At 35.4% G+C, this 15,375-nt stretch overlaps 1 protein-coding gene across 1 annotated transcript in view; it reads right to left on the bottom strand.

The window, feature by feature from the left end:
• Prp3 (pre-mRNA processing factor 3) overlaps positions 1 to 15,375 on the bottom strand; it is a 57,436-nt gene that overhangs the window by 21,792 nt on the left and 20,269 nt on the right. Inside the window, exons 4-6 of the mRNA XM_089098266.1 lie at positions 13,145 to 13,315; positions 10,492 to 10,680; positions 7,351 to 7,600 (exon numbers count right to left, since the gene is read on the bottom strand). Coding sequence (XP_088954392.1) covers positions 7,351 to 7,600; positions 10,492 to 10,680; positions 13,145 to 13,315 — 610 coding nt within the window. The remainder of the gene's footprint in view (positions 1 to 7,350; positions 7,601 to 10,491; positions 10,681 to 13,144; positions 13,316 to 15,375) is intronic.

Below are 15,375 nucleotides of genomic sequence, written 5' to 3' on the forward strand. Positions count from 1 at the left end.
AATAAGGAGCACACCTTGCCTATCCCAAAAAACAGTAGCCATAATCTTCCTCACTGACAAGATTTGCAATTTTGTTTTTGTTTTTGGGGAACTCGTGTGCCCCCACTCCATAGACTGCAATTTTGTATCGCAATGGACATGCTTCACCCACGTCTCGTCACCCGTTACGATTCGATCCAGTAAAGAATCATCATGTGTGTGGTAGGCGTCAAGAAATGTTAAGGCTGCTCCCATTTGCTGACCTTTATGGAGGTCTGTAAGCATTTTTGGCACCCATCTTGCACAAAATTTATGATAGCCAAGCTTGTGAGTCACAATTCCAAACAACAAAGTCCGTGAAACTTGTGGGAAGCAAAGCGAAAGCTCCGTTATTGTGAAGCGACGGTTTTCACGAATCTTCTCATCGACTTCGGTGAGAAGATCGTCTGTCACAAAGCTCGGGCGTCCACTCCTCTCTTCATCACGCACGTTGGTTCAGCAATTTTTAAACCGAATACACCATTTTCGCACTGAACTTTCATTCATTACGTCGTTGCCATACACTTCGCATAGTTGCCGATGAATTTCTATCGGTTTTTGCAAACAAAAACCGTATTACGGGCCTCACTACACAACTGGTGGGACTTGAAATTGCAGCGCACATTTTAAATTATAATAATGGGAAAAGGGTCAGCGCAGAGATATTCTCGTTCTCACGGCTGGATGCCCACTGAAGCTACGAGCACGCGCGCACCAAAACATACGTTATAGCCACGCGCCTAGCGGCGTCAGACGGAAGCGTTCCCTAGTTTCTGAATAGCCCTCGTATATTACGAAGCAAGGGCGGATCCAGGGTTTTTTTTCGGGGGGGGTTTACTAATTTTGACTCAGTTTTCGATTAATTTTACTGATTTTTACCTAGGTTTTACTAATTTTCGACTTATTTTCGACTCGGTCAAAAATTTCGGGGGGGGGGGGGTAAACCGGGTAACCCCCCCCCCCCTGGATACGGCCTTGTTACGAAGTGAAATTTAAGAATCATGAAATGAACAGAAATCCCTATTAAGAAAAATAAACAGCAAGTAATTATTTTAGGTTTAGTAGTTTAAATATTTGATTATCTCCTTTTTTGAACAAAGAGGCAACATTTTTGAAAACTAGTATTTGATTATCTCCTTAATGGGCTCCTCGGTACTACAGACAATAAAAATCAAACCAATATCAATAAACATATGTGAAAAAAGGAAGTGACTAAATTTAATTTAGCTACGAGTCTGCATTCATACCGACCACATAATTTCCCTTTGAAAAAAAATTAACAAAACTATGAAGCTGAAATATCAATCCGAAGCGCCGAATCTCCTCATCAAATGTCATCACGTTATGGTATTGTTCAAATAAAACATATTTTTACCTTGATTATCCTTATAAATTCATTCTTTGTTTTTCTTTCCATTCTTAAACCAACATTATCTTCATCTTTGCATAATTACAGCCATACCAATTCTCTCTGTCCCACGCGTGCCTACCGATGAAAAAATCTAATGTCGCTTCTGTTTATACTTGTTTATACGTTCTGTGAAGCAGTTGCATCTCGGCCCGGCTTGTCTAATGGTTGACATAGGGAATAATTCTATTGTATATATCTATCTACAGTGCCACCGACACACACCATGGAGGCACTATACAGTCGTTCCTTAAGATCTTAAAGTATATTTTTATTTATCTATAAACCATTGAGAAGAAGAAAAAGACGAAATTCATAAAAAAAAAGAAATCCTGTAATTCATTTTTATCTTCTGACACAGGCAAGATAAGGTGAGTTACGTGGTGTAAGACTAGGAATAAGTGAGGACGAAGAGGTGATGTTCGATAGCGGAAAGATGGATCAAGTGGACAGCTTCACTTACCTTGGTGGTATTATTAGAAAAGACGGTGATTCTAGTGAAGATGTCAAAAGTAGAATACCTAAGGCTCAGGTTTTTTTTCACAATTGAAGAAAGATTGGAAGAATAGAAAGACAAGTATACAAAACAAGATTAGAATATTGGAAGCTACAGTGATGTTAGTGGTCAAGTATGGTTCTGAAGCGTGGGCACTCCGAAAGACAAAGGAGGATTTGCTAGATGTTTTCCAGAGAGATTGCCTACGGATTGTTTTGGGTACCCAACCGACTGACCGTATCTCTTCCTCTGACCGTATCAATATTCCTCTTGGGAATAGTAGGATCAAGTCAGTCGATCAGATAACTTACCTTGGGCTCCTAATTCCAGTCTAAATAAAGTATACAAAGAAGCTTTTGGTTGCTCACATCGAACGTCGAGCTTTGCATCTTTTGTAACAAAAAAGCTACAAAGAAGAGGCTTATTTGTAGTTAGGTCCTTTTATCACTTGATACAATTGTTTTGATGCATCTGCTTTAGTAGTTTCGTTGTTGAAAATATTTATTTGTTTATTTTCTTTGTTTGTCGTTTTTTTGTATTTACCACTTCTCCTGTTTATACAGAAAGTTATTTAACAAAATTTGTAATACCCAGGATTTGATATTACAGAATTTGTAATATCCAAGATTCCATAACTGAGGTAGGGACAAATTAAGATGGCTACACTTTTTGATCCAGGTTTTTCCAAGTATAATAATCATTTCACTTGCAAGTCCAATTTAAAGCTATTTAATAGGTCCTAAAGTAACCCTTAGTTTCTTATTTTTGCCACAAGAAATGAGTTAGTAAAGTTATTAAAAATGTACCCAACAGTTGTAAATCAATTCCTTCCAAGGTATATATTCAATAGGCATTGATTAAAAATGATCAAATCAACAACTAATGTTTTAACTCAAATTTCATTACTGCCATTTTGGATGATTTTTAACAGTGCTTTGTTTTTTCTGCGAACAGGTTTTTTGACCTGTTAAAACCATTGGACCTATATCTGATTGTAAAACATTAAAAAATGTGTAACATTGAATGTTATTTAAAAATAGTTTATGAATATAGATATCAATGAAAGTAAATAACACTATGACTAATAAAAACATGTTGCATAATATAAAGTAAAAATTTTGTTGTTTGAGTGTGTGCTATTTTTTCCAGTTTTTGTACAAACCTGTAACCTATCCTAGGGCTATATATGGGTCCATAAGAGGGGCATTTATAAGTGAAACAATTATCATTTATAGAAAGGACATTAAAAAAATACAGTGAGTAGTGTGTTCACCTTGTCCATAGGCTACCTCAGTTATAATCTCATATATATTAACTGTGTTTCATTAAGACCAGGTGCTAAACAGCCCTTTTATTAATATTTTTTTCAAGTTTTTGGTAGATTCCTTTAACCAACATAAGTCTTTATAAGGTGGTACCCATGATTGAGCTTAAACATTGTAGTTATGCCATTCAGCGTGTCCCCAGGTGGCGATAGGGGAACGCTCTACAGATATGTAGGGTAACTCAATAGGAGGCACGGACCAAGGGGGGACCTTGTCCCTGGGGGTTCCATAATAGAAACTGGGGCACCCTCGCCCGGGGTCATAAATACAGGCGGAGGAGGAAGAAAGCCCCTCAAATGTACACTCAAAAGGGCCCACTGGTTTGTCCAAAAGTCCCATGAGTTGCAAACCGTCTCCCAGTAATGGGTTACATTGCATGGTGATGCAGAACACCATCGCGGGAGGATCCTCTATAGGAGGACAACTGTGGCAGGGCGTAAGATCCAGATCTATGGACAACGGCCTCTGCAAAGAGCTGCCTCAACCGTTTCGGGGTACCTGTAAGACTGGACATTGCGGTCAACTCTATTCCCACTTGAGGAGTGGCGCCCCTCAAGGAAATTATAGCCTAGTAAACGACACAGCATTCGCACGGGATTCTGACTAATGGACATTTTTTCTGGGCTTGGTATGTTTTGATGGGCGTCTTTGGGCTGAAAAACCTCTTCCTAGCTAATTAATCTATTATGGGTTGCCTCCCCATAGTAGCATAATATTTGTAGACATGAATATATAATGAGTCGGAGGTAATAGGCTTGAGACTGTCTGTGCAGGATTTCGACTCTTGTTGATAGAAGAGCATCGCCAAGTGCTGAAAACCATGTTGTGACCAGGATGGGCCCAGAATTGCACAAAGCCTCCATTCATGGAGGTCCCAGGGACTTCTTGCTGTCCCGTTCTAAGCCGGCTAGAGCACTTCGGTGTAGACTGAGAAGATATGTGATCCCCGTCCTGCACTGGTATCCGGGATCATTGCTTTTCCTGATGCGAAAATAATTTCAATGATTTAAAGAACATGAAAATTGGAACCTGGAATGTTACGACATTAAAAAATGACTATCGTATCTACATTTTGACTGACGAATTCAGACGATTCGAACTGGATTTATAAGGAATTTCAGAAACTCATATCCAAGGGGCAGGAAGCATGAAATTAGGTTATATAGAATTTGTTTATTCAGGCAGGAAGGATGGGGTACATAGACAGGGAGTAGTGCTCACGATGAATAAGGAAGCTGATAAGTCTTGTTTAGGCTGGGAAGGTATTAATAATAGAATACTAATTGCTCATTTTATGACTAGAAAGTTCAGGGTATCAGCTATAGTAGTATACGCCCCTGTAGAACCGACTGACGGAGATACTAGTGACTCAGATGAATTTTACTTACAGTTATAGGAGCAAATAGACAGGGTCCCAGGTAGAAATATGATGGTATTACTGGGAGATTTTAACGCCCAGGTTGGTAAAAATAGAGATAGATGGTATCCTAGACTAGGTAGTTTTGTTGTGAGACAAGAAAATAGCAAGGGCTACAGGCTTTTGCAATTTTATAGGTATACCAATCTAGGTATCACCAATACGGCGTTTGGTGATAAAATGACCCTTAAGTTAAAATGTTATTCACGAAATGGTAAGACAGCAAACCTTATTGATTATGTTATAGTAAACCGAAGACTGGCACGATCAATACAGGATATTAGGGTATATAGGAGTGTTGTTATTGATGTTAAAAGTAAAGATCACTATCTAGTAGTGTCAAGGGTTAATTTAAAGCTGAAATATCGGAAGGGTAACTACCTCCCGGGAAGTTATGATGTTGGTAGACTCCAGGATGAGAATTTGAGAGAAACTTACCAGGAACAGTCGATTACTAAACTTAAAGAGTTTAAAATTTGATAATGTGGAAGATGGTTGGAATAATTTTAGAAAAATAATTTGTGAAGTTGCTGAAGGTGTATTAGGGAAGAAAGCTAGAACTGCAGCTAAGAATATTAGTGAAAAAGCTTTATGTTTAAAAGAAAGGAGAAAGGACTTGTATAAGAATTATCTGAGTGATAGATCGTATGAAAACAAAATAAATGTAAAGAAAGTGGAGAAAGCATTAAAATATGAATTACGGGGGTGTGAAGTGGAGGCCATGGATAAAATTGCCGAGGATCTGGAAGACGCAGCTAAACGGCATAATAGTAAAATATTGTACTGGCACGTTAACAAATTGAGAGGGAGTAGTCAATCCGGACTTGGCCCAGTTAAAGATAGGAATAGGGTCGCAATTAGCGATAAGGAAAAAACTAAAGAGAGATGGGCCAAACATTTTGAGAATCTGCTTAACCGAGATAGAGTTGCAGGGAAAGATATAGAGGAAAATGAAAAAGTTTGTGATATCTTGGATGTGAAGGAAGATTTGTTTTGTGAGGAGGAATTATCAACAGTACTAAAAGGATTAAAGAATAATAAGGCTCCAGGTGCTGATAGGGTGGTAAATGAGTTTCTTAAATATGGTGGCTCTGAGGTTAGAAATAAGTTACTGAAGATTATGAATATGATTTTTGAAAAAGGGGAAGTACCTAACGATTTTAGGAAAACCTTAATTAAGCCAGTTTATAAGAAAGGTGAAAAAAGTGAGTATGGTAATTATCGAGGCATTAGTCTTGCCTCTGTAGGTAGTAAACTACTTAGTAATATGATACTTTTTATACTGAGAGATGCCGTAGACAAAGTTTTACGAGAAGAGCAGTGCGGTTTTAGAAAAGGTAGAGGATGTGTCGACCAAATTTTCACTCTTAGGCTAAGAATTGAGAAGTGCCTGAGTTTTCAAACACCTTTGGTCCTCAGTTTTATAGATTATGAGCAAGCGTTCAATTCTGTTGATAAAAGAGCTTTAGTAAAGGTTTTATCCTTGTATGGTATACCAGACAAATACATTAAAGTGATTAGTGCTATGTACGAGATAAACACTGCTTCGGTTAAGGTAGGAAATGAGGTTAGCAGCTGGTTTTGTATTAAATCAGGAGTTAAGCAGGGTTGTGTTCTATCCCCCTTTGTATGGATTATTTTGATGGACTTTGTTTTAAGAAGCACAGGAAAGGCTATGGGAGACCACGGAATCAAATGGGATGGAAAAGTCTCCTGGACTTGGATTATGCTGATGATTTAAGCATCCTAGATGAAACCGTGAGCAAAATGAATGAAGTTTTAGAGGTTTTGCGAGTTCAGGGTGCTAGAATTGGTTTAAAAATTAATGTTAGGAAGACTAAGTCACTAAGGCTAGGAATAAGTAAAGATGAAAAGGTGACGTTGGGTAATGAAAAGATTGATCAGGTGGGCAGCTTCGCTTACCTTGGTAGTATTATTAGTAAAGATGGTGGGAGCAGTGAAGATGTTAAATATAGAATAGCCAAGGCTCAGGGTGTTTTTTCACAGTTAAAAAAAGTCTGGAAGAATAGGAAGATAGGTCTGCAAACCAAGATTAGAATATTAGAAGCTACAGTGATGACAGTGGTCAAATATGACTCTGAAGCACGGACGCTGCGAAAAGCTGATGAAGATTTGCTAGATGTTATCCAGAGAAATTGCTTAAGGATAGTTCTGGTTACCCGGCTGATTGACCATATTTCAAACAATGGGCTATACCAGAAATGTGGTTAATACCGCTCTCTAGGGCTATAATGAACGAAAAGTTAAGGTGGCTAGGGCACGTTGTGTGGATGAAGGATGACATATTGCCAAAGATTGTTCTTTTTGGCCAACCATCTAGGGCTAAACAGAAAGCAGGTGGTCCCCGTCTGGGGTGGGAGGACGTTATAAAGAAAGATTTAAAGGAAAGGGAACTTCGTGGGCGGGTGTGAAAAGGGAGGCTTTGAATAGATTGGGGTGGAGGAGGAGCGTGCGTAGCTGTGTTGGCCTCAGGCTGCTTGGTGCTGCGGTGAGTTGTTAGTAGAAGTAGTGTTAGCAATAGTAATACCCAGGCCTATCAATAAACACAAAATTTAAAGTGTTCATTCTTCAAACATGGAATTGGTTCTCTGAATAGCAAATTTATACCCAAGAGAGGTCGCAACAAGCTAAGAGTTCTAGTGTTTCCAAAAATTTATTTACTTACTGGGCGGATTCATCTGTATAGGATGTTCAATCAACTGAGTGATAGACTCTTTGTTTAAATTATTTTCTGCACCTTCATAGGTGGGGGAATTCAAGATGACCGAGTCCCACCATTCTACATCTGGGATGACCTCTTGCTCTTTTACTCGATCAGGACGTTTGGCAGCAGTCATCGCTAGTGTTGTTGCCGATGTTATACCAGTTTTCTTTGCGATTTGTGAGATTTCTGATTGCAGTTTTTCCAACTTTGCCTGAAACGAAGTAGGGCACAAGTTGAAACACAGAAAATAATTAATTCTGGAATTTGTCCTCCAAATTGTGATACAGACCGCAAAGTTTATGACTTCATTTTCCTCAAAAGGATAGTTTTTCCAGTGGATGGATACTCTCCCTTCTTTTTTTTATCATAATTCTTAAGCCGAACCTTCAATATATGACAACACTGCATAGATTTTTACAAAAAGGGAGCTAGAAGTATATTTAAATTATAACTGCATGTACAACAAAAAACGTGAAATCATTCTTGATTTTGTGTCCCTTAAAAACTTTGAAGGGTTTGTTTAAATGGGTTCTTACATTGACTCCAGAACCGTGCCAATTGACATACTATCCTAACAACCGCATTAGCATTAGTAGCGCAAAGTAAAAAGAGACAGGACTAAATTAACCAGATATATACTAATACTACTTCTGGGGATCTTCCTTTACCATGGTTGCCACTGTCTTAGGAAACAGAATCCCTTCAGGTGTTTCTTTTTGAGTAATTCCTAAGGCATTTTTTTATAGCTTATCTTAAAAAGCGCATCGAATGAACATATTTAATAGATGCTAACTGAGGAGCGACAATCAAAACTGTAAAACTTAACTAGAAAGAGTCAAACCGAACGCATAAAAAAACATTCAAAAGGATAAGCAAAGAGTAGAATCAGTTTTATGATAAAAGGGTGTTACTATACAACAGAATAAAAGCTATAAAATATATTGCTTATTTTCATAGACAACGAAATTCGCAATTCTTGCTTTAAAGAGAGAGAGAAAGAGCGCTAGACTGAGAGAGACAAACAGATTGAGGGGGGGGGGAGGCTTCCAGAACCCAATTCGTTAAATTTTATATTATTTCCATTCAAGTACCAAGTACACTAAAAATGCACACTTATACAACCATATAGGCCTACAACATAAATTAGAAAAACCCGGAAATTTAATTGTTGTTGAAAAAGACCTCAATATGATGTCATGCATTCATAGCACTTATGTGGGGCTCCCACGATGTCAATAAAGTTAATAAAGCTGTCCACAATGTTAATAAACAGTTTTCCTCTCATAACTTTGTTGACTTTATTGCTGTCGGAAAAAAGTTAACTTTATTTAAATTTTTCAAGATAGTCCGCAAAGTTCAACCAATAGATGAAAAGTTGTGGAAAATTTCAAATAAACGACACACAAATTAATGTCTACATTTATAATAATGTATACTTGTTTCAATATTTTGCTTGGTAAAAGGAAAAGGTTACAAAAAAAAATATTTTCATTTATTATGAAAAGGAAAAAATGCTTAAAAAGATGGTTTCTCAGCTCCACGTATGATTATTTCAATTACTACCTATAAAAGAGTGCTGTAAAGTCAAAAAGGTGAAATCCTTGTGTGGGTATGACAAACTTTATGGTTTGACCTTTCATGAAAACTTTATTAACTTTATTGACGCCATGGGGGCCCCGCATTAGCGGGCACCAAGTTTAAAAATAAGGAACGTGTGTGAGAAATCAGCAGAAACTGATAAAAAAAAAAACATTATGGAGACCTAGAAACTGTAACTTCCCTGATTGCTGTAGCGAAAGACAAACACTGCCATAAATTTAAGCTACGCATTAACATGGATATTGTTAACATTAAACACTTCAAATATTAATTAACTTACCTACAAAAGCATCTTTTTAGAAAGACCAATTGTGCCATTCTATTCTGTTATATTCATCACTTTAGTTTTACAACCGTTTGTTGGGCTTGTTTCTAAACAATATTAAATAAAAAAAAACAAGTTTTTTTAAATGAAAATAAAGAGCGACATTAAAACTCAAAACGAACAGAAATTATTCCGTATATGAAGGGGGCTTTCCCCTCCTCAACGCCTCCCTCTTTACGCTAAAGCTTTTTTTATTGTTTTAAAAAAGGAGTTCTGAAAAACAGTCAAAGAGCGAGGTATTGACTAGGGGGCGAACCCAATCATATACGTAATAATTTCTGTTCCTTTGATGTTGCTGTTGATGTTGCTCCTTACTTTCAGTTGAAAAACTTGTTTTTTTTTATTTAACTTCTGATCGTTTTTTTTATAATACTAAGAAATCCAGCGCCCTCTTCATAGCAATGTCCCTTCCCCCATGAAAACTTTCTCGATTGAAAGATCCTCCCACGTAACCTCTGACCCCCCCCCCACTACTAGAAAAAATCCCCCCCCTGAAAACGTCTGTATACTTCCCAATAACCAAATACTATATGTAAACATTGGGCAAAGTTCATAATTTGCAGCCCTTCCCCCAGGGACTGTGGAGGATTAAGTCATCCTCAAAGACATAGTTATTATATTTTTCGACCATGCTGAACAAAAGTTCCTCCTTGTTTCTTTTCAAGATTCAGTGTGGCAACAAAGGAGATAAATTACGCAACGGAAAAATCTCAATATTTGTATAACACATAAAAGAAAAACCTTAGACAATCCCGGTTTTCAGACATGAATAGATCTCAGATGAAGCCAAGGGGCAAAAAATATGTTATTTTAATGTCCTTGGTGCTTTAAGATTGTAACAGGACTTGCAAATTACAAACAAGGACGGCTGAAACTAAGAAGCCGAAAATGATATTAGGCAAAAAGGTGAAAATTAAACCTATTACACAACAGAAAAACCTACTATTAATTTTACTTAATGAAGCAAATAAACCAATTTTTTGTATTACTTGCGAGTGAAGTTGAATTTGAAATGAACACTTTTTTCCTTTCTGTTGTTTTAAACAGCACAAACAAAATATCTGCCATTACAAGCTGTAGCATGTCAGGGAGTACCTATTAGCCTATAACAGCCAGTTGGTGCCTCCAAAAAGCCATAGTCTCAGAATTTTATTTCGTTTTTGGTAAAATTATAATACCTTTGTCCTCAAGCTTTGAGCTTCTTTGATAAACTTTCCCTTTTCGTGGAAGCTGAAGCCCCTTTTCAGACGAAATTGTGGCTTCTGTTTTACTCGTGGATCAAAAAACGCCTCGGAAGTATCCTCGATAACTGGCTTCTCTTGCAATTGCTGTTTAAATTCTTCGCGTCTCTTTGCCCGTAAGTTTGCCTTGAAGGGAAAATGAAAACTAAGAACGGAGGAAAAATTCACATTAAATGAAATAAAATGGGGCTGGACACGATACTAACTAAACAATATCTAACAAACCCAAATTTATAAGATTAACTCCAACAAATTAGTTTTTTATTGTTTTTACAGTAAATATTGTTATTTATTCTATATTTTAAAACTCAAAGAAAATGCATCTATGACCTACAGCTGTTGTGGACCCAAGATCGTATTAACCTACTCGTCGGCCTACGTGGTCCTTGGCTACTTGCTTTATCTGAAGGTTAGAATTGTTCAATAAACCAAACACCCAGACCTATAAAAGCTCCTCAGGAGCCCCAACAGTACTCCAAACTTGAAGTGCCATCTAGTTTTGATATATACAAAAACTGAACTTCAATGGAGCCTCCAAAGAATAACATTTTAATTATTTAAACAACAATCATTTTTTAATTATAACGCTACCACTAAACATATAATCTATTGCAGTTTTTAATAGTAGTAGTAGAGATCTCTGTAAATTTTAATAAATACTGAGATAAATTTTAAAGATAAATAATAATGAGTGCATAAATTTTAATACACTTTAAGTGGCTATTTCGTTCGCATAGCTTATTATATTTCGAACTGAATTCAAGATACTAACATAATTTAGTAGTGATAATTAAAAGGACGACATACGCCATTTTTGGAACTTTTCAGGAGAGCCAAAAATGGGAAAAAAATTTTCCATGACGTATATCTCTTCTATCTTCAAAGTTTGTCCACGTCCAAAAGTGGCGTATGCCTCTTTTTTATGTTCGTAACTCTACGATGTAGGAGAATTCTAACTACGCCAAACAATTCATTGGTCTAAGTTTACCCAAGACAGATACATAATTCATTTTCGACCAAAATGGTATATGTCGTACATAATTCATTTTTGACCAAAATGGCTTATGCCACCCTTTTGGTTGTCAGGTCAATTAAAAGATGCGTATGCCTCTTTTGTACCTTCGTAATGGCATGAGATAAGACAATTCTGACTGCATCATTCGATTCCTCGCACTAAGTTTACCCACGACACATACATAACTCAATTTCGACCTAAATTGCATATGTCGCCCTTTTAACTGTCACAACCGAATTACGATACAAGATGGGATTGACTGTAAAGCTTAGCATAAATGCAATAAATACAGAATCAAACACTAAATACTAAAGAACAAAATTTATCATCCTACTTATAACAAATAACTACGATCATATGTAAGCAATCTTGACCCCAACCAATTCAACAAATTGTTCAGGGTTTTGCTGAAAGGAAAACTTACACACAAAATGGTGCTCGTCTACTATACCTAAGGACTTCAACAGATATGTCAACATTATTCAATTTAATAATTTGTCAATTGTAGTTGACAATATACACACGGTGAAACTAATTTCTTGTAACGCAATTGTTACAATTGTTTATTTCTTACGCAATTGTTTCCGTAGATAATCACAGATGCTGTTAAAAGGGGAGATTAAGACAGTGAGTCCATGAAATTAATAAAATGAAATAATAATAACGTAGTAAGGCAATATTTTTCACTGTCTTAAATATTAATTTGACTAGGTATTTATATACTTTTATTTTATTTTATCTATGATTGAAAAGTCAGTGTGCTCTGAGACAATATTTGTAAAAAAAATGCAATCAGTGTCAATGATACTCTTAGAAAAATGTCTAGAACGACAAAAAGAGTACTTCAAATAATTACTAATTTGATTTACTGTAGGTTTAGAGTAGGTTTTCTTTTTTTTTCCACAATTCGTAAATTGAAGGCTTTAATATAAAACTATCTAAATATCTTGGGCAATACCAAAAATAAAACCTACTTAAGCTGAACAGGTTCGAAATTCAGCTATATTCGATATCGATACTTTAAAAACGACTATAAAGACTTCCATTCAGGCTAAGTTAATTCTTAACCTTACACTTCAAGAAAATCACATATTTAATTTGAACGCAGTTTTCAGATACCTATCCTTTCTATCTGTAAACATTGAATTTACGAGAGATACAAATTCGAATTAAAACTAGTTTAGCTATCTCCATGTAATCTAGTAATGTTAAACTACATTTACTAAAGCTACTTCTGGCACATGAAATACGTTGATTTCATATATATATATGAAATCTAATCAATATATATATATTGATTTCATATATATATATATATATATATATATATATATATATATATATATATATATATATATATATATATATATATATATATATATATATATATATATATATATATATATATATATATATATATATATATATATATATATATATATATATATATATATATATATATATATATATATATATATATATATATATATATATATATATATATATATATATATATATATATATATATATATATATATATATATATATATATATATATAAACTTTAAAAATTTACCTTTAGAGTGGGTGCATGAACAGGGATTTTAATCTCGTTCCCAGCAACATCTGTTATTTTCCCTGATTCATCAATTTTCACAGTAGCTGGCTTGCCTATCTGCTGCATCTGAACAATTTGATCCAATTTGGCTTTCACAGTGGACAGAGCTAATTTGGATTGAATTCCGGACTGAAATAAAACAACCCTAATTCATTTAAAACAAAATAATAGAAATAAAAAACTGGATGAGAGATACGTTTCCTGAGTCAAAGGTGTCTCAGAATTTATTTTGTCCTCTCTTTTACCTCATCAAATGATTCATTGACGCTTTTTTTTTTAGCAAAAATATCAGTTTGACTCTTCGCTATACTACGCCTATTTCATTATTAAGAAGAGCTATTTTTAAGCATCGGACGGCAAAAATGTTTTAATCATTTTAGGCATTACTCCTTATTTTAGAGATTATTTAAATTCATGACAAAAAATTATTGTAACTTTACACAGTTGAATCAAGAGGTTTGACGTTAAAACTGGATATTTTTTAATTGGACTTGGCAACATCGGGCAACACTCGTTTTCACAGAAAAAACTCCCATGCAAAAAAAAGAAACATTAGGAAAAGTTGTTTTCCTTGTAGATTTCAAATATGAAACCTTCTGAAGGGGGGGGGCTTTTGGATGTATCCTGGCAGCCCCGGGAGGAGTGTGCACCACTCACTAGTAAAAAGTTCTTTGGAATTTTTATGGTGTAAAACTTTACCACAAGTTTTTGATCTTACAGAAACCTTATCCAGTTTCCAGCATATAAAACTTGCCTTCACCTGGCTTCATTTTATTTTGGTTTTAAACGTTTTGATTTTGACAAAAGCATCCTCTAAATTCCATGACTCATATAATCCTAGGTGATCCACGGAATCCTACTCTTTAGTGACAGAGTTAGTCACATCTTGAGAACTCAAGCGCCAACTTGTTCAATGAGCTGACTGATGCCCGAGTTGATTCAATACCCGGATGGTTTTCCAACAGGCAACAGGAAATATTTGAAAATTAGGGATTAAAAACGACGTAAGTAGAAGAAAAGAAGAAAGCTCTAAATCTATATTATTGTGTTGAAGATCAAACGAAAAATAATACATTGTGTTTATTAGTGAGAAGTATTGGCACGTATATGTGGAAAATGTGGAAACGGCAAAAACAAATCAAAATTCATTTGAAGAACACTTGGATTGAAGTTATCTAAAGCATTTGTAACAGAGTCGAATGTGGAGAGAGAGAGAAAGAGAGAGTAGGTGTGAATGAATGAATAAAATTGCGTTTTAAAATGGAATTTTTTGAATTATGGTTACGACTTGTAAAATATTCTAAAATTTATTTATTATGATAATTTTGATGAACTGAGGCTACTTATAAGATAATAAATTATAACTTTTTTTTAATTTGAGTAGCCAAAAGGGTACTGAAGAATTCAGTAATGTAATTGTGGGTTTTTTCAAGGAATATTAGGATAGGATGTCTAAGAAAGTTGTAAAAGCACAACATTCTACTCCTCCTAGGATTGAAATGGGGAGGTCGGAAGGATAATGGATGTTTTATGGTTGATTTAAAAGGTTTTAAAAAAATAATTTTGCATACAATACGTAAATATTTCCAGAGTGGAGGGGCTGCCCTATGACGGAAGGGCACCCTGCGATACAGGGAAGACTAGTTTTGAGTTTGCTAAGTTGTTTTAGCATGCCTTGCTTTAATCAATTATGTTTGGCTGCCGAATTTTGAAAAAAAAAATTGGGGATTTGAATTTAGTCTAGGTGACATTAAAGTTTAAGTAAATTTAAGCGAAAAGATTATTATGTCACCGAGTGGAGAGGAGGTGGGATTAACAATAATAATAATAACAACAAAAAGAAGATCCTCAAACAACCTTCATTCAAACTTTTTTTTCCGATTAAGTTCCAAAAGGGACACACATAAACTTATTTGAGACTGTGTTTCTTTCAAGCGGCTTTTTTATGATCTAAGTTTGTACGACACGTTGAACAGGGGACAAACCACCCTAGTCTTCTTAATTTGCATCCTTATTGTGGTCGCAGTCACTGCTTACAAGGAATCCCATCCTTAAATTAGTTCAAAAAACCCTTCCCACTGCACTGATAACCTAAAGATAAAGTTATTTTGCCGTTTTTCACACATGAAATTTGTGACCAGAACCATCGTGGACTAACTTTAAAGTTCAAATCACAAGGTTGCTGATTT

Source organism: Artemia sp. Qi Xiang Cuo, chromosome 12, assembly GCF_049724085.1.
Source record: "Artemia sp. Qi Xiang Cuo chromosome 12, ASM4972408v1, whole genome shotgun sequence".
NCBI lineage: Eukaryota > Metazoa > Arthropoda > Branchiopoda > Anostraca > Artemiidae > Artemia > Artemia sp. Qi Xiang Cuo.